Source organism: Apaloderma vittatum, unplaced genomic scaffold (assembly GCF_000703405.1).
Source record: "Apaloderma vittatum isolate BGI_N311 unplaced genomic scaffold, ASM70340v1 scaffold19615, whole genome shotgun sequence".
In the NCBI taxonomy this organism is placed as follows: domain Eukaryota; kingdom Metazoa; phylum Chordata; class Aves; order Trogoniformes; family Trogonidae; genus Apaloderma; species Apaloderma vittatum.
Window position 1 is genome coordinate 2,750 of NW_009716728.1, and position 25,286 is coordinate 28,035.

Here is a 25,286-nt window from a genome sequence, read left to right on the forward strand (position 1 = left end):
TCCCTGCTGGCTGCTATAACTCACCAGTGAATGGAAGTTACATACCTGCAAAAGGAGAAGCAGCCCTATCCCTACCCTTCCATCTCCCCCCTGACTTCCTGAGACAGTCAGAAGTATGAGAGAGGCACTAGAAATTGGGAATGAGGGAACTTACCTGACTTACATTCTTCAACAAAGCATGTTTCCATTTTAGTTGCTGAGTTAACCAGAAGCAGGGTGATAACTAGGTGTTCTCTGTCAGTTGAGTCAGTCTTGAACAACAGCTCATATAAGCTGTGAGAAACGCAGGTTATCCATTTTGCATCTATTTCTTGCAGGAGGCTGGGTGCTGGATTATTTGGGAATGTCTCTGGCACCTCATCTGATTCTCATATATACAGGATATAATATATATATAAGAATACAAAGAAAGGTTGTTTACAGTGAACTGAACTGAACTAGATGCTTAGAAAATGTATGAATGTGTAGGGATCAGGTAACACATCACTTTGTGTTATCTTCTTTTTGTTGTAGGCATCAGTTGCTTGGTATGTCTCTCTTTGCTGAGCACCTGTACTATTCAGAGTTGAAATCTGGTATGATATGGAGAGTCAATAAGTATACTGGAAAAGTTGTAGTCACAATTAGCCTGAAGCTATCATTTTTTCCACCAGCGGAGATAAAAGTGGTACATCCATTTAAACAGCCAGGTGCAAGAAGAGATTCTCAGGATTTTGGTAAGTAAACAGTAATGATTCAGTTGTATGTGTGAGAATAATAATGCCATACACTCTTATTTTTCAGAGTAATATTTTTTTTGGTCAAAATTCCAGGGCTCAGTGAAGCCAAGGAAAACCTTTCCTTTAGCTTCAGCGATCCATGTAACTCCAGCTGGAGTACCAGGCTAGAAGTGTGCTGAGCAAGAGTTGTTCATTTCATTAGTCTAAATACATATGCAAATAAATGTGATTTTCTCGATCTCTTCCTTTTGTTTATGCAGAGATGTTTTTATGCTTTGCTGCTAAATGCACAAAGCATAGAGCTTTTTAATGGTCCATATAGATTATCTTCTTCAAATGTCTTTTCCCTTCTGGAAGTTTTATTCTAATGTGCATCTAAACACCTCTGCTTATTATGACACTGAAGGATCTTAATTCATTGTATCTTCTACAAGTGATAGTCTCAGTGTTCCTGTGAAATGACTGGATTTAGAGTCAATGTGTTTTAGACAGGCTAACATTGCCATATAACTATGAAATAAGAGCCTTGGGCCTATTTAACTGATCTCAGTTGAAGCCTAGAGTATGAGGTGATTGTGTCACTGCTTTTCACTGCAGATCAGAAAATGAACATAGGTGACTAGGGATAGTTCACCCTTCTTGAGGATTCCTGCTAAGGCAGTAGGAAGTGGGACATGTCCAGGGGAAGTAATGCCTTGTTCTCTGATCTCTGGAAAGCAGACAGGATATTGTCACCAGCTTTGTTTGGATACGAAAAACTGAGCAAACAGCATAGAGGCATTTGTGTGCTGGGCAGTGATTGCAGAATTCACAAGGGAAGAAGGCCATGGGTTCCCAGTGTTACGAGGAAGACATGAGTAGAAAGCAGTGTTTGTTCGTGTGAGCAAAAATGAAACTGTAAATATCTCTGTTGAACCTTTTCTAAATACCTACTATAAAATAGGTTTTATTTTTCTTCATGTCAGCCAACAGATTTATACAGCACTATGCTGTCTGTCCTTTCTGAAGGCTGGTCTGAGTGCGAAAAATCAAAATCTTTGGGGGAACTTTCCCCTTCAAATGCTTTGTTTGCAGTGGAAAGAGCTGTTGATATACAGAAGAGAAAGTGTTGCTGGTATCAAACCTGCACTTGTAAACACAGGGGGCCTCCATTTGAAGACAACACCTGCTCTGGGCTTCCTTCAAGGAAAACAGTCATCCTGGCAAATGGAAACACTTTATTCTGCTGACATGTTTGGTGGTCTCACAGAGTAACCGGGGAAGGATACTTTTGTAGTGCAGAGGGTGGCATGTCCACACATCTCAGGGTTGTTACAGTGAGATTTGGAAGGTCTCATGAGGCCTCCTCAGGTGTCTGTCACTACGTCTGCATAAGCATGAGGGTGGAGAGGAAGAAATAATCATCAGGGGCTACTGGTTGTGTTACATATGTCCTCTCCATAAGAGGGTGTAGCGTAATTTCGTTGACTAGGGGCACTACGCTTTTACTGTTCTCTCAGAAGAACATGCTGCTTTCAGCTGTTTCTTTTTCCACTCGAAAGAGAGTTTCTCCACCTTTTTCAGTAAATGCCTTACAGCATATACCCCTATGTTTCCAATATGTTTAGTAAATTTTTGTATGACGGTAATTGTTGTCAGCAGTAGACTTTTTTTTTTGTTCCAAATATCTTCTTGTAAAAATGTCTGGGAAGTGATGGAGTAGAAAGAAGCTTAACAGGCAGAATCCAGATGAACCTTATGGACTTTGCATGTACATTGCTTGGCTTATCCAGTGCAAGGACTGGGATAAAAGGAGGACTAATGAGTCTGCAGTACAAATGAGATTTATAGCTGATCTTACAACAGAGAAACCTGGAGATAAAAGCATACCTAGTCTAATTGGATGCTCTGTACAAGCTAAGAAAATGTAGGTTGCAATGTAGTGTCTGCTGTGAATTATCGGGGCTTCTTTAAAGCAGATAGCGAGTTCTCTCAGATGAAAAGGGAACTGATGAGAAGTGTTCAACTGACATGATTTGATTTTTTTAATGGAATTTGGATTATTTACTTTACTACTTAAATTCCTCATGTCCCCCTCTTCCCTTTCTCTTTCAAAAGACTTCCCTAGATTGGTCAGAGCCAATAAGGACACAGAAGAATCTTATTCAGCTACGGGTTTGCTGTAACCCCCCACAACTTCAGTATGGCAGTATCTGGAAGATGGCCTCTAATTTATCTCAGCTCTCTTTGACAGCTAACCCTAGATTTGATGATATGTGCATTTATAAATGCCTGCTGGAATGTTCTTCGCACTTGTATTAATGGCTCATAAAATACCTTAATTACCGTAAAATCTCAGAGACTGCCTTTGGAATTTTTTAAAGTATATTCTCTGGCAGATTAATGATGTTCAGTAGAATCAGAATTTTTTTTCTGAGGAATTCTGTTGTGTTTCCTTCAAGTGTAACATACCAGCATCAGGGTATTACTGAGAATATCCATTTCCATATAAAAGAGGTGGTGGGAGGGGAAAAAACCCCACAAAAACCAAATTGACTAGAAAGTATAGTTTGTAAAGGTTGTTCTTCCAGAAAAGATTACCTTAAAAATTTTGTGATTCATTACTTAGTCACCATTCATTTCAAATCAGCACATCTCTGCCTCACCTGTGGCTCTACATGGCTCACCCCGGCCACAGACTGGCCCCAGGGAGGGATGTGATGTAGGGGCACAGTGGTCAGGGTGTGTGGGGACCCCCCGGGGAAGGGGAAGGGCAAGCCAGCACCCAGTAGGCTGCAGGAGACACTGCCTGCCAGCACCTCCCAGCCTGCCTCCCTCCATACCTCAGTCTCTCACTGTTGTAGGAGGGCTCTCGCTCACTCCAGTGCAGCCCCTCCCTGAGCACAAACGAGTGTCTCTGTGTTTGTGTTGAGATGTGGCTGGACTGAGGTTGTCTCCCAGGGCTGGAGGACCTCTTATGCTTGTCCTTTTGACCTGCGGTGATGTGCAGGCTGGGGAAAACAGGATTGCTGTCTGGAACAGGATTGCTGTCTGGGGATCGATCTGTTCAACCAAGTAACAAGTGATAGGACAAGAGGAAATGGCCTCAAGTCGTGCCAAGCGAAGTTTAGATTCGATATTATGAAGAATTTCTTTACTGGAAGGGTTATCAGACATTGGAACAGGTTGCTCAGGGCACTGACGGAGTCCCTGTCCCTGCAGGTATTTATGAGTCAGGTAGACCTTGTGCTTAGGGATATGGTTTAGATGAGGACTTATCAGTGTTGGGTTGATGGTTGGGCTTATTGATCTTAAAGGTCTTTGCTAATCTAGGCAATTCTGTGATTCTCTTTCTAAGTGTTCTACAGAGCCTGGTAATGTATAGTACTATGCAGGACTGGCAGCCTCTGAATCATAGAATGGTTTGTATTGGAAGAGACCTTAAAAATCAGCTAGTTCCAATTTCCCTGCCATAGGCAGGAACACCATCCACTAGAGCAGATTGCTCAAACTCCCGCCCAACCTGATCTTGAACATTTCCATGGAGGGGTCATCCACAGCTTTACTGGGCAACCTGTTCCAGCGTCTCACCACCCTTGCAAGAATTTCTTCCTAATATCTCGTCTAAATCTACCCTTTTTCTGTTTGAAACTGTTACCTCTTGTCCTATCACTACACTCTCTTATAGCGAGTCCCTCCCTTTCCTTCCTGTAGGCCCCTTTAAAGACTGGAAGGCTGCTGTAAGGTCTCCCCAGAACCTTCTCTTCTTCACACTGAATAACCCCAACTCTTTCATCCTGTACTCATAGGGGAGATGCTCCCAACCCTCTGATCAACTTTGTGCCCCTCATTTAGACTTGCTCGAGCAGCTCCGTGTCCTTCTTATGCTGGGGGTCCCAGAGCTGAGCATAGGACTGCAGGTGGGGTCTCACAAGAGCAGAGCGGAGGAGTAGAATCACCTCTCTTTACCGGCTGGCCACACTTCTTTGGATGAGGCCCAGGATGAGATTGGCTTTCTGGGCTGTGAGCACACATTGCTAGCTCATGCTCAGTTTTTCATCTACCAACACCCCAGTCCTCTGCAGGGCTGTTCTCAATCCCTTCATCTCTCAGCCTGTATTGATACCGGGGGTTGCCCTGACCCATATGCGGGACCCTGCACTAGGCCTTATTGAACTTCATGAGGTTTACACGTGCCCACCTCTCTAGCCTGTCAAGGTCCCTCTGCACCACACAGCTCTGTGTCATCAGCAAACTTGCTGAGAGTGCACTCAATCCCACTGTCCGTGTCGTGGATAAAAATGTTAGACAGCACTGGTCCTGGAACCAAACCCTGAGGAGTGCCACTTATCACTGGTGTCCTCTTGAACATCAAGCCGTTGACCACAACTGTTTGAGAGCAATGACTCAGCCAATATATGAAGCCTGCTACACAGAGTTTTCACTTTCATAGTCACTGTAGGTATGCACCCAGACTAAACCATCCTCTACTTCAGGCTCTCTTTAGATCAGCTTGTGCTGACATGGAGCCAGAAATGATTATTTTCACAGACCTACTCTCAGTCTTCCAAGTACTTTCATTTTTATAGTGACTTTTGGGCCTGATTTTGCCAAGAGAAAATAACAGAAATTATTCTCTATTACTGAGAAGTTCCTTGAGTTGAGCAAGTAGCACTGGAAAAGACAACACATCACTGAGCATCTTTGTTCAAAACAATTTCTCCTTGAAGATTGATGGGATAAGAACTCCATTACATTTACACTATATTTGTTCTTCCAGAAAAAGGAATCTGTGATCTGAACAAAGAAAAGTGCAGAAGAAGAATCTGCAGGCCAGACTCAAGGACCCATTGGTGCAAATGTTCAAGTGGCTTTATTTTAAGTCGAAATAAACAGTTTTGTGAAGGTAATACATGATTCTCCCATCAGCTTTTTTCACATGAAAAAATTCTCCTGTTCCTTTACTTCACTCATATCCTGAGTATGCAAATACACTCTGAGGTCTTAAAAATTTGAGTTATACCATTTGAGTTTTGTATTCTTCTAGATTCTGAAACAGTGTAAAGGAAGACCTGTGAAAGTGTTGCAAGTGCTATTCTTGCAAGAAATTTTGGTCTTAACCTGAGTAGTTAAAGGAGCTTCAGATAAGTAGACATGGTTGTAGGTGAAACATTGAAAGTCCTGCAACAAGACAGTGTCTTAAGTCCCACGATCAAAAAAGACACAAATTCTTAACATGCTTCTAAATATTTTAATAGAAATCTCACATTACTATTAATAATTGTTAACATATCACTTTTAGAAACATCTTTTTCACTACATGACCAGATGTGAAAAGACATAAAGACATCAACATTCCTAGTTTACAAGATTTACAGACCTGCCTGAGCAGCAGCCATCCAGTTATGAGGAAATTGACCAGAACTGCTTTTTGAATTTTAACTTCTAAATTGTACCTGTGCCATGAGAATTTTACTTAAGTCATGCTGGAGTCAAATTTTTTAAAAGAATTTTTTGTCTGAAGAAAGCGTCTACTGTACATTTTTCGGGTGCACACAGAATTTAACTGACACTGGAATCTGTATGGAAAGGCTTACTTTTGAAATTCTTCTAGGCACCTATGCTGCATGAGTAAGTTTCGCTAGAAGGTTTTTAAAGCTTATTTGAATTTTATCATTTACTAGGACCAAAATATTTTTGTAAAATGAATGGGGAAAAGAGGTATTTCTTGCAAACTTCTAGTTTCTTTCATTAATCTAATGCCCTGATGCTGGTTGATGACATTATTCTGACATAACAAGTGCTTCTGCTGGCAGATATCAATGAATGTGGCTTCTGGAATCATGGCTGTACTTTGGGCTGTGTGAACATCCCTGGTTCCTACTACTGCACCTGCCCAAGAGGTTTTGCTCTGTTGCCTGATAGGAAAACATGTCATGGTAAGCAGCAAGAATACATAAACACTTTGAATGTCGTACTGGGGAGAATCCACCTTTAATGCTGGAAGCACTGGAAGTTTTATGCCTTGTATTGCTCGTTTCCAATCCTTTACTATGTAAGTAGGAACAGCATAAACTGAGTGAAACAAATTCAGATATCATCTTTAAGGATATTTAAGTTAAACATGAATAATCAAGTAAGCCTCTTCAGGAGGAAAAAAAATTTAAAAATCGGATCTCCAGAGAGACCTCTTCGCCCAGATTAGTCTCTGTTACACATTCCAGATGGATGAGCAGTTACATCTTTTTAAATGCAGTTTCTGAATTTGGCTCTGTGTTGTTATCTTGCCTAAGAATTTGCAGTCTCTGAAGGAGAAGCTTACAGCATCATCGTTTCTCTCTTCAGATTAGGGTTGATAGCATTGCTAATGTGCAAGACATTAAGGAAATTAAATGCATATGCATGTGTTTACAACAAGTAAGACACACACTACTCATAAAGTTGTTTATTCTGGGGATCTGCTGTACTTGTGGTTTGTTTTTTTTCCTTTTATCAGTTCAGTTGTGTATAAGAACTATGCGTGAGAGAACTTATCCATATAACATAGGCATGTAAAGCAGGAAGCTCTCTGAAGCTGGATAAATGTGAAGAAACTAAATGTAGAGAACACAGGGAAGTGTAGGAAAAAACCAAAGATCTTCCTGTCATTAAGCTTTAGCCATAGTGAGAGTCAGAGGTGAAAGGTTTTCTTCTCCCTTTATGCAGCACTGTGTATATTCAACCTACAGATGAATTAAGCATTTCTGAAGTAAATTGAGAACATAAACCATGAGTTAAATCCCAGGTCTAAGGTCTGGGGATACTCCCAGTTGCTTTCGTATTTCGTAATGAAAGGGAAATTCATAATGAAGTGAAATTTAGACACAGACAAAGGTTCTTCTACCTCATTTCGGTGGAAATAAAACATTGGTATATGCCCCAGGTAGAAGTGCCAGTGCACACCAATGAATGCAGTCTGGACCATGGAAGATTCAGGACATAAGGTGTATTAAATATCACTACTAGAGAGTAAATGTAGCCATAGAGTCTGTTAGACTCCAGCAGTCAATCTATCTGTTTTAGACCTCCAAGAGTCACTTCTCCCTCTCTAATAAGAGGGAGTCAGGAGCAGGATTCAGTGATGCAAACATGGGGGTCCAGAGGGTGTGTGGCAGCTTGAGAAGGCAGCTGGATGTGACAGAAGACCAATGGCAGACCTGCAGCCAGAGGCTATTGAGATGTGTGATATCCTTTTGTGTCCAAAATAACACCTAGACACTGTGCAACTCAGTCCTACTCTGGATGACTAGCTTGAACTATATACCTTCGTTTTGAGTGGCTCAAATTAGACAGAAAATAATGTTTTCCTAACACAGGCTAGGGATTCTGCATGAACAGTATGACTTCTTAACTACTGCACCACAAGGCAAGATATGTCACCAGCTACACAACTTGAGAGAAAGAGGAAGAGCTGCAAGGTGAGAAGCTCACATGTTGACCAGACAGTTTGATGCTTTGTCCTCCAAGTCCTTTGCAAAGCTCTTCATTTAAGGCCACAAGCTCTGATCAGAAAGAAACACAAAACCAGTTTCTTGACCCTCTTCACTGCTCAAGGGGGTAGAACAATCTGGTCTGGAGTGCAATTGCCATGGAGGAGCAATATTTGCAACAGCTATGCACCATTTAAGCCAGTGTATGCAGTTGATCCAGTGAAGCAGCTGTGGAAAACTTGCATTAGTTCCAGTCTTGCAGAGGAAGTTGCCATATGACGCCGGAGTTGGCACAAAGAGATACAGTGCTGCAATATGGAAAGTGGAATGAGCATATCCTGCGAAATTGCATTAAAGAAGTACTCAAAAAAATGTTAGCACACCAACAATTATAATGGAAAGTAAAGAAAAGCTATTGCCAGGTCCTCAGATGGTTTTGCCCCCTACAGCTTCAAAAATTGCCACTAAGGGTCATAGCTTTATTTCTGGAAGGTTCATCTCCCGTTTTCATTGATTCTAGCTCTGTAACCCTTGGAGCATTAGGAGAGTAATTTTTCCTCATTCTGCTTATTCTTTCAGTATAACTTTCTTGTAGTTTTCTACTGATTTATTTTTCATGGAATGTTAAAAAACCACCACCTTTTCTAAATTATTTCTATTTTGATAACACATCTTCATACAGTTTTGGAAAATTTAAAGCCGTTCAGTATAATGGCTTAAGGATCCAGCAGTTTTGGCTTTCTTCTTTACTATAATTATGAGATGGTATGAAATTATTTTTTTTTTTTTTAATGAAAGCAAACCAAAACAAACCCTAGAAAGACCATAGAAGTGTTGTGCTCTCAACATCACGTTTTTTTCTTTTTTCTTTCTTTTGCTGTTGAAGAAAGTGTTAACATCTCTTTTGGGGGCTTATTAAAAAAAATTATCATAATTTAAGGTTTCTTTTCTCTTTAAATTACTGTAGAGCTAGTTTCCTGTACAAGCAATGACACCGAATGTAGCCATGGTTGCCTTCAAACATCTAAAGGGCCTGTTTGCTTTTGTCCTGAAGGATCTGTGCTCAAAGTGGACGGCAAAGCATGCACAGGTAAGTAACAGTTTTTCTAGCTGTAGTGACTGCCAAACTCTGTTTATTCTTGGCAATGAGCACCAGAAGTAAATTTTACACTGACTTTTCACAGAAGTAAATGATTGTACAAGATAGGAGGCAATGGAACTTCAGGCGCTTTGAGTGCTGGGGAGAGCAATATTTGTCTTCAATTTTTAGTAGATATTTCTAAATAGCAACATCCAACATTTGCAGGTCAAATTCTTTTGCTGTCAGCAAAGATCAAGACACCTACCAGATGTTTGTTGCAGAAGACAGATAAAATTTACATTTGAATGAAAATATGGGTACAAAATCAGGGCTTGAGTGAAATCTGAATATGACTTTATTGACATTGTGCAGGTTCAGAGTCACTCTAATTTACAGCATTTTCATCTAATTGCCCACAGCTTGAATGTTTGCATTCAGAATATTGAAGCTGCTACGCCCACTTATCTGTCATACCCCATTCCAGCAAGCTTTCCAAACTCAGGGGACTGTTGCTTTTCAACTATATCTTTTCAGTGTTAGTGATCAAGATAACTCTATTAATGCCAACCTTACACCTTGAAAAATTCCCTTTCCCTTTTACATACATTATGTGTCATGGACTCTACTGTATCCATAGCTTCAGTCAATGTTACTGTTTTACTAGGGACACTCCACTGAGTATGCTTGGGTTGGCATTGAGGCTGTAACCATTGTACAGCCCCAAGAAGAAAGAATTTTCATATGAAATCTTGGCTTGCTATGTCAGAAGGTATTAATTCACCATCCTAACCTCATTAACTTCTGTTTCTTTGCATGGCTTGCAAAGTCTGGTAAAATTTATTACTCTGTTGTAGATGGGATGAGATTTGTGTGGGAGAACAAGTTCTCCGAAATAACAAACACATGGAAGTTCTCGTCATATATCCCAGCCTCCCACCTTTGTTACAAATTTTCAGGAAAAGCTCTGGAAGAAGTTACTACTAACTTGCTTTCACTTCACTAGACTTCTGCTATCAGCAGGAGGCCTTTTTGTAAACCTATCAGCCACTGAGATACTTTGCACTGCAGAAATCCTAAGCAGAATGAATCATTCTCTTGCTTACACCTCTGATTTTGTTGTTTATTGTTTTAATTAGAATGGCAAAATTAAGTTTTTCAAATATTCTGTTTAAGGTTGTACATCTCCAGACAATGGTGGCTGTAGTCAGATATGTTCTTCTTTAAGTCCATCCTCCTGGGAGTGTGCTTGTTTTCCTGGATATAAGCTTCAGCGAGATAGAAAGCACTGCACTGCTATAGGTCAGTATCTTGGTATGCCTGCATTTTTCTACCAATAAAAGAAAAAAAATTAGAGTCCTTTAAAAAGGATTGCATAATTGTGATCCATTTTTGACTGGTTTTTAGGTTACTTTGTGAAGTATTAGGTGTTTGGAATAGTAACCTATTTTGGAAATACACCAGAACAAGAACCAGTATATGGTTCAGTCTCCCTCACAGATGAGTCAGTCTATTATCCTACTTCTGCATTTCACTCTGGGCTCCTGTACTGCAGAGGTCTGTCTGCAGTATTCAGGGGTTTGTGCCTTCACATAAATGTGGATGCAGTTTCTGCCCAGTGTTACAGAGTTGGGGCTAAGGTGTCTACATTCGGAGAACAGGGCAGGAAATATTCTGTTGAAGGACCTTCTCTACAAGAATATTTCTCCCCTGCTGGCCCCAGGAAGCCCAGGTATTTGATGTGCATGTTTGGATTACAGACCCTTCTGTTTTTTTCTAAGAAAAGGACAGACCCTGGTGAGCAGTTTGTGATTTGTTTCCAGAATAGAGGAAAAGCTTTATTTTTTGGAGGATGGCATTTTTCTTGCTTTTACAATAAAGACTTCTCATGTGCGAAAAGTCAAGTTTTTCAGCATTTATGGTGATGCTATAAAATGCAGAATGAAGATTGTCTTGAGGCCACGTCACTCAATGTGAAATGCAGAGGGCGTAGTGACTGCCCTTATCACAATTTTTGAGGCTGATCTTGGACAAGGCACTGATGCTGAAAATCTGTATTCAACCTTATCTTTTGATTTCTGAGGCAAATGTAATGTAAGAGAAAAGACTCAGTTTCTTTGTGCTTCTGTTCCTCATTTTGTCTTCTACCATTACTTACCTACAATGTTAATTAGGTAGTAATGCAAGCTAGAGATCACTTTGAACCTAGTGGAATTAACATATGTGCAAATTTTCCTCAACAGGTCCTAAGCCATTTTTGTTATTTGCAAATGGCCAAGATATCCGCCAGATCAGTTTTGATGGAGCAGATTACGCAAGTTTACTTGACTGGCAGATGGGAACAGTCTTAGCACTGGACTCTGACCCGGTGGAAAATAAGGTGAGGCATTAAAAATGAGAGGATTTTGAAGTGTTGCAAGGACAAATGGATTGGACTTTCTGCTGTCAGTGATCCAGATTACACGTTGTGTTGCTCGTTTTTCTGTTGCCTGTCAAGGAGCACAACTGGTATAGGATGCAAAAGAGGAGTTTCGTTCTTTCCTTACTGATTGAATGTGCTTTCTACATTGACATGGCTAATTCACAGAGAATTTGGATTCCTAAATTTGTCTCAGGCATTACTGTAATTTCAAAGAACTTTTGAATAATTGGTAGTTTTCTCCCTTAAGACTTCAGTACTGTTTTCTGGAAAAGTATTTTGTTTCTTTTACTGTAAAAGCAATGGCATCCTTTTTTTTTTTTTTTTTTTTTTTCCTGTACAGCTCTGTCCCATGATCCATGTTAAATGTAGGAATAATCTTAGTAAGTAGTACTTCCCATGTCCTGACATTACAGAACAAAACAAATGAACTCTTGCTGGAATTATTGCTCTTCTAAAATGTATTAATCATGTTAGAAGATATTGCTGTTGAAATCTGAGTTGTCTTTATTTAAAGAACTGTTCTTCTGTGTGGCCATATCCCAGTGCCCTACTCCTTGCCTGAAGAGCTAGGAAAAACAGGAGTTCAGCTGTGCTTTGCAGAGAGTTATTTTTTTCCCGTGGTGAGACTTATTTACACTATAAAAGTGCTACAAAAAGATAACGGATGGTACAGTGAAAGCTAACGAGGAGCTCAATTAAGTTGCTGGAAACTTCTCAAGGCCTGGACAGACAGAGCTAAACAAATGCGAATGTTACCAGATCCACGTTACTGGAGGATCGTTCCAGGCGCTGCTGGAACGCTGCCACTTGCTCCTGAAATAGGCAGCACTAGCACAGTTGTTCTGCCCTGCGCCGAATGTAAATCAGCCTCACCGGTGTCACAGGGTGCTCACTCTCGTGCCGCTTCTGCTGGGAGCCCTGTGTGATGGCAGGAAGGGCAGCACAGAGCTGGGTGAAGAGCAGCAGGGCTGGACAGGCTGCAGTGGTCTGGTCCTGGCGACATGGAACCAAGGTGCGAGGTCAAGGAGCTCGGCATTGCTCTGGGCTTCCATCATAACCTAATTAGCTGGTTTAATGCCAGAGGCCTCTCTTCTGCTTTGTTTGGCCTCATAATTAGGGTCAAAGTTAAGTTATTCATTTTGTTGTTACCGTTTGCAAAGAAAGCCTTAGTGTTGCTTTGCAAACGGTTCTGCTGTGCAGTGTTTGGCTCCGTCTGGATATAAAATACAAGTAAAATTCTTTTTTTTCCCTCCATGCTTGGAAAACACAAGCCTGATTTTCCCACTAGAAGGGAACTTTTATTTTGACCCCAAAGTGAGAAGCCTGTTCTGGAAATGTTAGATCCTTACTGAATAGACACCTGGTAAAAAAATTAAGATAAGAGCAGGCTGAAAGAGGAAAATAGTAGAAGAATTACATAACTCCTTTTCCCTTCTCAGCTACTTGACACACATAAAAAGTGGAGAGTGGGGAGAATTTTAAGGTGAGTAGCCAGTGAAATGGTAACATCTTTTGCCTGCTCCTGCTTTTACTTCATCAACTTGTGTTTCATGCAAGGTAGCTGCTCGCTGAAACAAAACCACAGGATATTCAGAGGGCTGTATATAGGGCAACCAGGATTTACAGCTAAGCACAAGCTGGCTGCAGAAGTCATCCTGGTTGAAGGATAAGTGCCTTTTTGTTTGATCAGGGATCAGAGGTTACCTGTGCAGCTTTTTGTAAATAAGCAGTTCAGGGAACCTTCAAGATGAAAAAGTTATTTTAGACATGGAACTATTAGACAAGGGAAATGGAGCAGAAAGTGAGATGGGAACTAATAACGCCTCATCTGTTATTTCTTCCAGATTTACTTTGCCCACACTGCCCTGAAATGGATAGAACGAGCAAATCAAGATGGCTCAAATCGTGAAAAAGTTATTCATGAAGCTACAGATATACCTGAAGGCCTTGCTGTGGACTGGATTAACCGTAAATTGTATTGGACAGACAGAGGGTACATGCTCCACAGTGCATTTATGTTGAAGCATGCCATAAAATATTTGGAATAAATGACTGGTGATACAGAAATAGCTGAGATATCACTCTAAATTCAGTAATGCTACACATTTTGATTGAGTAGCTGTAATCTCAAGCATATACAGTTGGAAGGTTCTTTAAAATTGAAATGCTAGAAGTCCGCTTCAAGCCTGCTACTGTATTTTTATCTTTGTCTTTCCAAGAAGCAAGGGTTTGGACTCAGTTGCAAGGAGTCCAAAGCATGTATTCCATATATACATATGTGCACATGCACATGTGAATATACATATATGTATATGCTTGTATTTATATACATACACTGCATGTGTGTATATATAGGTACATCTTTATGTATATATAAATAATGAGTATTACTACACCAAACACATCTTGGGCAGATGTCAACACTGTTAACAGCTAGAATCATTCCACTTTAAGCTAATGGAGAGTCTTTACCGATAATCTCTGATAAAAGAGGAATGACTACTGGCAGACCATATGACTTCACATTTCAGCTGTTACCTAACCTTACATGCAGAGTGAAATGAAATAGACCTTTGGAGAAAAGGCAGTGACCGATCAGGACATATAATGATTGCTCCTTGAAGAGCAGTCATGAAGTTTCAGTATGACCTGTAATTTATTAGTCAATAAATAGTGATTTCAAATGTCCAGATCACTCTCCTTAGCCTTTTTAAAATATGCTGCTAATCCATTCCTTGCTATTAGGTACAATCTTGTCTATACATTTGAGCTCTTGTATAAATATTTGAGTGTTTCTTGTGAAATGGGAAATTGCCGTGCTTGTCTCTGTAATATGAGAGACAAGGGTAAAGCTATGAATTTGTATCTGCCACTTCCTTCTCACTCAGGGCATTTACCTGCTGTGCTCCACATTTGCATGCATGTATTTCTCCTTCCACCTTTGTGTGACCTTTCTTTGCAGGTTCACTTAGGCATGGAAGGCTGCAGCCTTGCTTTCCGGTAGAACCTGGTATTTGTTTGGCAAGGTGAAGTTTGTAGCAATTAGTACAGTTTTCCGGGGAAAAAAAAAATCAGGTTGGGAGACTGGCAATTTAGATTCTATACTTGACTCTGCCATAGATTTTTTAAAGGATTGTAGGGCCTTAGCTTCATTTTTTCCTCTAAAATAGACATAGCATGTAAAATGCTTGGTGAATCCTGGATGAAAGAGGCTTTAACAAAATTCTTTATATATTTGATAATACCATTGAGTTAGGAGGTTTTTTTTCTCCTGGCTCCCTTTAAAGCTAACATTTACCTCTTAGCAAACATACTTCCAACTCATTATTTGCCCAGAAAAGGAGAGCTTCATGTATCTGGCAAAGCAGCAGGTAGTTTATCATCATGCCCTTGACCAGATAATGAGGCTGTAACATGAATTACTTGTTGATAAAACAACTAGACATCCCACATTGGCAGGATTATTTCCTAGCATTGTAAAGTTATTTATTACAGTTTTGTGCTAAACTAAACCAATGCAAAAAAATTAATATGCTCTGCCTGAGAAGGTAATTTAAAAGATAACAAGGAGAACCTAACAGTGCTGTGTGTGTTGCAGGAAGGCATGCGTTGAAAGAAGCAATCTGAATGGAATGCAAAGAAAAATGATCATCTGGGAGGATATCTCCCAGCCCCGAGGGATTGCCATTCACCCGTTTGCTAAGTAAGGAAAGATAAACGTGGTTAATTGTGTAATACTTAGGGAGGTGTTTTAAAAATGAGCATGCCAGCCTTGTCCTTCTCACAGTCAAAAATGGTATTAGTTTCATGTTAGGATAGTCATTGCTTTGCACAGTTGTGTGATCCTCAATATTTTATCGCTGCGTTTCTTTTGTGAATTGGGACATGTTCATTTCTTGTGCAGATTTTGAAAAAATACCAGAAACATTAAAGATACTGTATGCAGTTTAAGCCAAAAAAACCACAACCAACTGAAGTTGCCTTGACATTTGTAATCACCTCATTACAAACTTTGATGGTTCCATATCTGTTAGCAATGTGTTAGCATTTTAAGCAACGGTGCTTACAAAGGATTCTTTTGGCCATGTTTCAGCTTCTGAGGAAACTAAACTGAACCTACTGTTGTGGAGATCCTTTGATTTAAATGCACCTTATATCTTCCTATCTAGTGCTGAGATGATTGCAGTAGTTTTGAGTGTTTAAACTCTTTATGAAATTCTGGCCATTTTAATCAGTTGCAAAGCCCCATGGATTTCAGTCAATACGCTTGTAGTAGGATGATTTTAAATCTATTGTTTTGAGGTTTTCCTTTGGTGCTCGTATCTTGCTATAACTAAGTACTAGTGAATGAAGTAATGAGGCTAAGTTGGAGAGGGTGTTCTGTTAGTTTCACTCTGGACATAAAAATCCTGAAATAATGTTTTGGTGGAGGCTGCATATGATATAGACATTTTGCAGAAAACTTTTAAGAATGGGTAGTTTTCAGGTAGATTGTTTATTAGAGTTATTGGTAGAGGCAAAGGTTACAAGGGGGAAAGGGAGGAGGAAACATGGCTAAAACCTTACGTATTAGAAAGTGAAAGGAGTAGCAGGCGTTATAGCATTGTCCATAGTTGTAAAGTCAGCATTAAAGAGGGATCTGAGACACGATTAAGGCTATTGAAAATATTGATCCCTGCATTGTCAAAACTGCTCATGCAGATAAAACTAAATGAATATGTGGGTTATTCCAGTAAACCTAACCAAGCCACCTGATGCCTGGGAAGACTGGAGTCCAAACTACGGAAGTAATTTGTGGGTTTGATTATCCTCAGTTTGAGCTGCTATCTAGTACTGTCTGTTCATTGAAAAATAGTACACACTCAGGGAGTAACACTCGGGACTCCAGAGGGAGACCCTGAGAATCATGACTTTACTAAAAGAAGAAAAGAGACTAGGCCTGATATTGGTTTATTTAAAAAAAACAACAAACCACAAAATAGCCTGAAGACTCTTGCTTGCTTTCCATAGGGAGTGGGTAATTTTGGTTCCATTTGTTGCATTATAACACCTCTGTTTAGACAAGGGGCTAGCTAACGCATTGTCTTCTGTTGTCTGCACTCACCAAATTGCTGTCAGCAATCACGTGGAAAATGCAAAAAACAGACACAGAGAGTTGGCAGTTAGCATAGGCAGGAGCTGTTTCTCAAAGATTTTGTGACAAGAGTGGGGATTCTGCATAAGTCCCAGTGCAATCACCTAGAGTCTTATGGCAAGTGTGAAAAGATGAGCAGCCAATATATTTGCTTGAAGTGTGCACTTTTCCTCATGTGCCTCAGGCCTGTATTGCTCTGATCTGATCTTTCTGCTTTGAAAGAACTCCACGGAGAGGAGGACAAACATTTACTCACTGATTTCCTGTATGCACTTTGTTTTCTGAAGGAGATTATTCTGGACTGACATGGGGGTCAATCCCCGGATTGACAGCTCTTCATTAGACGGCATTGATCGCCGGGTTATAGCCAGCACCGGTCTGGTGTGGCCCAGTGGAATAGCTCTCGACTACTTAACTGGCAAACTGTACTGGTGTGATGCTAAGCAGTCGGTGGTTGAGAGTGCAAACCTGGATGGTTCTGGTCGTCGAATTCTTGCACAGAATGATGTAGGTGAGGCTTTGGGGTTGATAATCACCTACTGCTGTTTGTCAATGTGCCTGTGTATCTGCATATGTGCATGTGAATTACCTGTCAGCAGCTGTTCTTCGTAACCTGTGCATCTCTATGTTGAGGTTAATGTCATCACTCAGTTATTTGTTGTTCTCTTACCCACTTGACTTCTATTTGCTCATTTTAGCAAAAGAACATCTTTCTAACACTCTACTTTTACTAATCAGCCACTTTGCGTTGCTCAGAGAACTTCTCTGCCTTCACAGAAAAACAAAAATAAGGAAAATGTTAAAAATATGGTTTGCTTGCTTTGTGCATGGCTGCTTAGTGTAATTCAGATCTTGCACTGTTTATTACACCAGTGAATTATATTGACAGAGGCTGGAAGAGAATTAATCTTGGCGATTAAAGTCCTTGAGCAACAAAACTGCGTCTATGCAGTTTTGACCAGTAGGATGGTTTTAAATACACAATAGACTCTGAACACAAAAATGATTTATACAATATGCTGGTAGTTGTTACGGATGGGATTTCTGTTGTTTGACATGTAACTGTGTTGTTTTGGAGCAAGAGAAAAGAACTGATGTACCACATCTAAAGTAAAACACGTGTTTAAGAATCTCACACACAGTAAATCAGTTTCTAGAAAGAACAATTCCCTTTGTGCATGATATCTGTCTGGGGACAATTTTGCAGATGTGCATACAAAACATGGACAGAATGAAGACTCTTGGCTCAACACTATGACTGCCATGGGTAAAGGCTTTATGGTTACTCTGTTAAGCAGCTGCTCTTCTAGTCTGTGCTCTGCGAAGGCTCATGTTCTTTTCCTAAGACAGATGCCCTATCACTTGTTTGAAGGTGAGCAGAGTGAGGTCTTGGAGGGAGTAGCGTTCTGCAGTTCATAAGACATCAAAAGCCCTGACCAGAGTGACTTTCAAGCATTGCTCTCTTTTCCCCCATGGCATGTATTCTGCTCTGTGCTCCACCTTGCAATTGATCTTCAAAGAACGCACATGAAGCCTGTTGAAAGTTTCATTTTGTTTCTCCATAAGGTGTGAGAAAATGTCTTACGGCAATAAAACAGAGAAGTAGAGCTGGGAATGCTGGAGAAATACAGATAGGGGAAAAGCTTGAAGCAATGGTATGACTGTTTGGAGGTGGGAGAAAAGGACATTGACACCTGTGTGGCAAGAAGTGAAAGAGATGAAGTTCAGACCTGCAGGGGTATGAATTTAGGGAGGCAGAGAGACTTGATATGCTGATGTTTTGATAATGGTGTTAGTGAGAGCAGAATTCAGCTTCTATTCTTGGACAGCTGTACAGTGAGGACAGGAAGGTGGCATCTTTTCATAGGCGTTGTCCTGTGCGTGAATTTTTATTACAGCTGCTCCCTCTAGTGCCCTGTACTGAGAATTCATTCGGTGCAGCTGCATGCAAAATAAATATTTTTGCTCCTCTGCTACAACCGTTTTCAGCTGTAAGTAAAACAGCCTGTAAGCACCCTCCCAAGGCAGTGAACAACGCAACCATTCCTTTTGTTTACGCAGTTGGTTGGGTTTGCACTGTGGAAGGGGTTTGTGTGATTATTCATTTTTCTGTTCCTGCTATCTCCACTGATGATACTGCATTTCTATTCTTAGTCCTTAATGAATTTATAAGTTAAGAGGTTAAGGAATTTGATAGTGCAATCTATAGATCTTAAAATTGTGAGTAACTGCTTGGGTGGGGACAGTAGATCTGAGGAGAATTGCTCAAATTTAATGGAAAGAGAAACTAGGAACCACACCTAGCAATGAGGCATGATTCAGCAGAGGTAGTGAAGTGCTAATAGAATTAAAAAATAGTCTTAAACTCGACACTTAGGAACAGTGTCTTAGAATTTTTCTTATGCAGGAGCGGGGTTTTTTTTCAACTTATTTCTGATGTGTATTTAAGATATATGACACAAAGACATAAGATATATATATAAGATATATAAGATATATATAAGATACATAAGATATATGAGCACTTCTCCAAGGCTCTAGTTTATCTGTTACTTCATTTGCTCAGCTTTATTTTTAATTTTTTTTTAACTAATACATTTTGGGATCCCAATTTCATTACTCAAATTAAACCTCGCCTAGTTGAGATGTACATCAAAAAACCAAAAACATTTATTGCAGCATCATGTGCCTACAAAACACACCTTTCAGAGGGCCTCAGCCTGCAATGGCACAAAGTGAGGTGGGTATGCTGACTGTAACGCCAGGACAAAGAAAACCTGCTTCAGCTAGGAAGCACCCACTTTGAAACAGGTGGACATCCATGGAAGTACTACGTATATTCTCACCTTTCATTGCAAAAAGCTTGACCAAAGAGTGTCCTGAAAATATAAGATTTCTAAATGTATAGAAAGAATGTGTGGTTATGTGTGGACTAATGACAATTTTATATAATGACAGAAAAAAGAGTCAGAATAATTTTGCAAACATCTTCATAAGTATGTCTGCCCTTGTATCTGGAAGTGCCCTTTGGATTCTGAACTGCTGAGCTTCTCTGTGGAGATCAGACTAGGGATCTGAGTTTACCTAATGTAGGTAAAGTTGTGCTACCGAGGAAAAATTGCTGTACTCTGAACTTGAGGTGGAATTTCTCTCACCTACTGTTAGTCATGTAAGTGTTAGATTCCTGCTTGTAATCAGTGAAAAGAGAGGAAGCTACCAGGATAATATTTTGCATCCTGTGATTTGTGTTAGCTGTTACTGTTAGTTAGGTGGCTAACAGTGACTAACGAGTCACAGCCTACTGCTGCTAGCTGTCTGAAGTGAGGAAAGATAATTCCCCTCTTGAATTTTGTGCTATGAGGAATTTGCTAGTGAATGTCTGTGCATGTTTATATGTACGTGTGGACCACCGTATTGCACTTGTATGTACTTCTGGGTCTTGTAGAGACAGTGGTTATAGTGTCTGTAGCTCCCAGGGCTGCTCTGTGCTGGTACACTTATGCAGGACAACATGTGCCAGGAGGTCCTCTTCTCCTTCTTACGTGAAGACTGCAAAATGAGCTGTGTACCTCAGCAGCTCTGTGCTGGGCCACTGACTGCCAGAGGAGGGAGGGACTCCACTTCTGAAAGGCTGTTCCCAATGCTGCTTCAAGAAATGATGATGTCTGAGGTAGAAGCATCCTGTGACCTTGATTTAGTTAGTGGTCAAAATCAGTATAGAGACTGCACTGAGCCAGGCGAGTGTCATAGTCTCTCTGCTAAGAGTATAAGTAACAAGTGCCCATGGCCCATCATTCATGGACACTTCCTCCTCCTCATGAGACATCAAAGTGGAGAAGTGGCTATGGCTATTCTATGGTGTTAGAAGTAGTCCTGTGTGCAGATACTGCTTTTGTTCATGTGATTTCCTGTGTATGTTCTACCTCTGAGGAAATGAGAAATCTAATTTCTTTGTAGGCCACCCTTTTGATGTAGCAGTGTTTGAGGATCACCTTTGGTTTTCTGACTGGGCTAGGCCATCACTTGTGAGGGTGGACAAGAAGACCGGCCAAAACAGGGTACGTCTTCGAGGCAGCATGCTGAGACCCTCATCAATGGTTGTAGTTCATCCTTTGGCGAAACCAGGTATACTGCAAAAACTAAGCAGTCATTCCCTTACAGCCTCCTCTTGTTCACTGATACCATTAGAATAAATGTCCTTGGAGACAGGATTATCTCCTCAGAAATAGGCTCTTTAACAGGCCCTGCATAGTCAGAAGGGCATTTATTGAAAGTGTTGTCTGGGCATGTGTCCCAGGAATGCTAACTGATTTTGTATATTTATGAACATGCCCAAGAATAGATACTGATCAATTGCCATGAGGCCACCACAGTCTTCTAATTCCTATTTATCCTAGTTTATTAACACCCCTCGTCTCACATGCAAATAATAACAAAGGACATGGAGAAAGATTTTTTTTTTTAAGGTTTATTGTTTCGGGATCAAGTAATTTGTTTTTCTGTTGGAAACGGTCTCCCTCTGAGCAGAAAAAAGTAATTCAATAGACTGGGATTGAAAGAAGGTAATCACAGGTTTCCTATGCTCTTGTAATGTTCTTTGAAGGAATGTGAGGACTCTAAATATTAATGGAAGAATAATAGAGGAAATAAAGAAAAAAATGATACATTTATTAGACAGAAACCTGCAAATCTACTTTCCTGCCAGAAGCTAGGTGATGATGTCTATGCTTTACTATATGCATTTGGTTTTATTTTTTTCAAAAAAAGGATGTTCTAGTTTTTGTCAGTCTTAATTCTTTTTGGAACTGCTTCAACTCTGCACAGTTAAAACATGTTGACTGAAGATGCAGCTTGTTAAGTTACCTCTTTTTCTGCATTAGGGGCAAATCCTTGCCTGTATGAGAATGGAGGCTGTGATCAGATCTGTGAAAATAATTTTGGAGTTGCACATTGCACGTGCCATCCAGGATTTTGGAAAACTCAAGATGGAAAAACCTGCCATGCTCTGGATGCTTCCAACACAACGGAAGGTACAATCCTCCAGTTCCAAAGTAGACCCCCCCTGAATCCTTGGGGATCCTGACTGATAGCACTGAAGAATATTTACGTTGCTCTACATGAATGATAGGTTCTGTGTGATTCTGTGATAGTTTCTCTGAAGAATGAAAACACTGGTGTGTTATCCTGGGACAGTAGCATGTTTTCTGACCATCCTAATTTTTCCCTTGCTGTATTAGCAGCAGGAGAGATGTGTGCAGTGCTGGCAAGTATTATGAGCAATGAGTTGCATTGTTTGCATTTTGCACTTGAGAAAACCCACTAGTGAGTGGTTTTAGGAATAATTTGAGTCCAGAAGCAGGCTAGTCTGGGAGGATACTGATGTTTATTTTAAAAGGAAACCACCATGTTTATTGGAAAGCAGACAAGCAGTAGAAAATTGGAAAGTTAGTTAATTCAAATAGTTGTGTCACGTCTTTCTTGTCTTTTTCAGGAAGTGTCTCCGTGCAAAAGGAGGTAGTGCCAATGCCAACACGAGAGACCTTGCTCCAGAGCAAACAAAGCAATGGAGTATTCAAGGATACCGACAGTGGGGAAAAGCAGAAAAACAGCATTTTGCTGATGGCTGAAATCATGGTATCAGGTAGAGTCTGATTATTGTCTTCCTTCTATTTACTGTGAGGCTTTGGACAGATTTGTAGAACATAAGGCAATCATAGATCTTAAGGGAAGAAAGACTTAGTGCCAAGGCTCATGGCATTTATGCCCGTAACCCTCTTAAAAGAGGTTGGGTCTGTGCAACTATGCCAGGTAGGACTGGGTTTATTTGTTTGTTTATCTCCATGCTCCTTTGCTATGTTAGCAAAACTTGAAGATATTATTCAGGCCTAGTGAATAAACATTTCTAATTTGGAACACTTGAAAAAGTCTGTCTATTAGATTTTGTAAGTATATTAAGTTATTCTAGAGCAAAATTGCAGTAAACCCATTGAATTCTATATATGTTCAATGACACTAGATCATTAAATTTTGCAGCAGGTTTTGCATAAAGTATTCGGAAATACTGATGCTAGATGACATATCAAGTCCATGCAGACAAAGACAACAGCCTTAATGATTATATTGGCATGTCATCATTAACCCTGGAGAGCTATGTTTCAAACTTTGACTGTACGTTCTGATTTTCTTGTTAGCTTTTCGTCAGTTGGTGTTTGTTTGTTTTTCCTGTTTGTTTTTTTCTTAGTGTACAGTACCTCCTTTGATCTTTCCAAATACATCTAGTGGGATTTTTTTGTTGTTTATGTTATAGATCAAGATGACTGCACTGCACTAGAATGCGATGTCAATGCACAGTGTGTTTTGCTGGAAGATGGTGCTATGTGCCAGTGTTTGAAAGGATTTACCAGGAAAGGGAAATCATGCCATGGTAATAAAAGACATTAATACAACCTTGTGGAAAACTGTAGATTATGGGAGAGGAAGAAAATCTGTCTTTTCTCACATTGGCAGCTCTACTGCCTGAGGCATCACAGAAAGGTCTTGCTTGTTTTGAAAGGGATGATGAGCAGAGAGCATGCGAGACAAAATGACTCATTAGCACATGCCTTACTTTCCCCTGAGTCATGAGTGCTAATCCTATTAATATTAACAAGCAATAGTAAGGATAATAGGAATAAAAACATAATGTTTTTTTTAAAAAAATTGTCTAATTATAAAAGTTCAGTCTATAGACATGATAGTTGATGTATAATTTGGAATATGCATTAAATAATCTCTTAAAAATTAGTATTACTGATGTAATGTTTAGATAAGAGTGCTGCTTGCATTTCTAGCACTAGAAAGAGACTCTAACAATGAGATGACACGCTGCTCAGAGTGATCTTTAAGTTTTTGGACTTGCATACAACATAAATGGAAGCACTTTGTTGTCTCATAAAGGCAACTCAGAAAGGCATTAGAAACAGCAATCCACCACTAGGCAGCTAAGCATGAAGACTCGTGGCAGTCTATATTGCTACGGAAAGGAAGAAAACATTGGAAAGTGAAATGGATGTTATTTTTTTTCATTGTGGTACTTTTTTTTAAGCTTATGTGTTCTTTTTCAAAGCAAAATTTCTCTCCAAATAGGGTTTAAGAATATAAGGTTAGTTTTGAGCAGGACTTTTTTTAAAGCAAGTGGTATTTTTGGAACCTCTGGGCCTCCAGTTGAAAGTAGCTTTTTGACTGTCTTAGGCTCTTTAAAACATCCACGCCAAATTTCATAGCAAGAAAAGACCACAAAGCCCTTCTCTTCCCATTTGCTTCAGATGCACAAATGTCAGCATAGTCTGAGGGAGATTCATGATGTAGACATTTCTTTTTATTGATTTACCTGATGTCTTTAGGACCTATGTGTCCCATCTCCTTTTGTTTCACAGATGTTGATGAGTGTGCTGTAAATATGGACCGCTGTAATCGAAATGTGTCGAGCTGCATCAATACAGAAGGGGGATATGTCTGTAAATGCCTGGAGGGCTACACTGGAGACGGAGTGCATTGCTACGGTATGGGCGTGTGTGAGGGTTGTGCTATGCCTGGAAAGCTGGGGCAGGGTGGGCAAGCAAGAGACATGTCTTTGGGCTAACCTCTCATCAAGCTGTGAGGCTGTCAAATGAGCTGTTGTGGTTCTTTTGGAAAAACCTGATAGGGGCATGGATCTTAACAGTGGTTCATCCGGGCACTTGACATTTGTCACTTCTTCCTTTTTGATTCTTTCCTTCCTGTTCCAAGTGTGGCATCCTCAGCAACTGATCAATATGCAAAGCCCATAGTTGTCAGTGGATATCTCCTCTCAGTGTTTGAGTTCTTTTTAGTAGCTACGGCAAGAGAGAGAGGAAAGTGGAGGTGAAGCAGCAGAGCTTTATTGGAAATCATTGCCATGAATATAAACGAAAGCAGGTATTGAGTGTGTCATAATACTCATCAAATAATTCAAGGTCTATTTAATAGGCATGAGGTTCAAGGTGTTGACACTGACAACTTGAGTACATTTAGAGTCTTGTTAATAATCAGACCCACTGATTTTCCCATCCAGCTCCAGTTCACTTCTCACATTTCTTAATTTTTTAATCCATCTTAGCAGTAAATATAAAGGAGCAGGAAAACTATTGCCCCCTAGTATTTGACTAGCAAACAGTCTGTTCAGAGCTTTATGAGCATCTTGGCTTTTTTTTTTTGTCCTTTTCTTTTTCCTTTATAGCCTAACTCAAAACCCACTAGGTTTGATTCAATTCTTACGGTCTTTACTGGCCTTTGGTTCTTTGACACAGATAAGGGTGACTGAAAAATTAAGAACAATATCATTATTATGGGGCAAGGTGTGGGAAGTCTCAGAGGCAGGAGGTTCACTGCCTGCAGTGGTCAGAAATCCAGAGCTCATGCCTTTGAGGATGTTTGGAAGTGCAGACAGAAGTGATAAGCTCCTCTGGCTGAACCAGCATCACCTGCA

At 40.1% G+C, this 25,286-nt stretch overlaps 1 protein-coding gene across 1 annotated transcript in view; it reads left to right on the forward strand.

Moving 5' to 3' along the window:
- Positions 1-25,286, forward strand: part of EGF (epidermal growth factor) — a gene marked incomplete at both ends in the record, with an annotated part of 32,095 nt that overhangs the window by 1,230 nt on the left and 5,579 nt on the right. The window contains 14 exons of the mRNA XM_009869654.1: positions 514-716; positions 5,479-5,604; positions 6,515-6,637; positions 9,135-9,257; positions 10,422-10,547; positions 11,489-11,625; positions 13,512-13,660; positions 15,266-15,370; positions 17,089-17,312; positions 20,759-20,926; positions 21,682-21,831; positions 22,293-22,442; positions 23,109-23,225; positions 24,217-24,342. Coding sequence (XP_009867956.1) covers positions 514-716; positions 5,479-5,604; positions 6,515-6,637; positions 9,135-9,257; positions 10,422-10,547; positions 11,489-11,625; positions 13,512-13,660; positions 15,266-15,370; positions 17,089-17,312; positions 20,759-20,926; positions 21,682-21,831; positions 22,293-22,442; positions 23,109-23,225; positions 24,217-24,342 — 2,027 coding nt within the window. The remainder of the gene's footprint in view (positions 1-513; positions 717-5,478; positions 5,605-6,514; positions 6,638-9,134; positions 9,258-10,421; positions 10,548-11,488; positions 11,626-13,511; positions 13,661-15,265; positions 15,371-17,088; positions 17,313-20,758; positions 20,927-21,681; positions 21,832-22,292; positions 22,443-23,108; positions 23,226-24,216; positions 24,343-25,286) is intronic.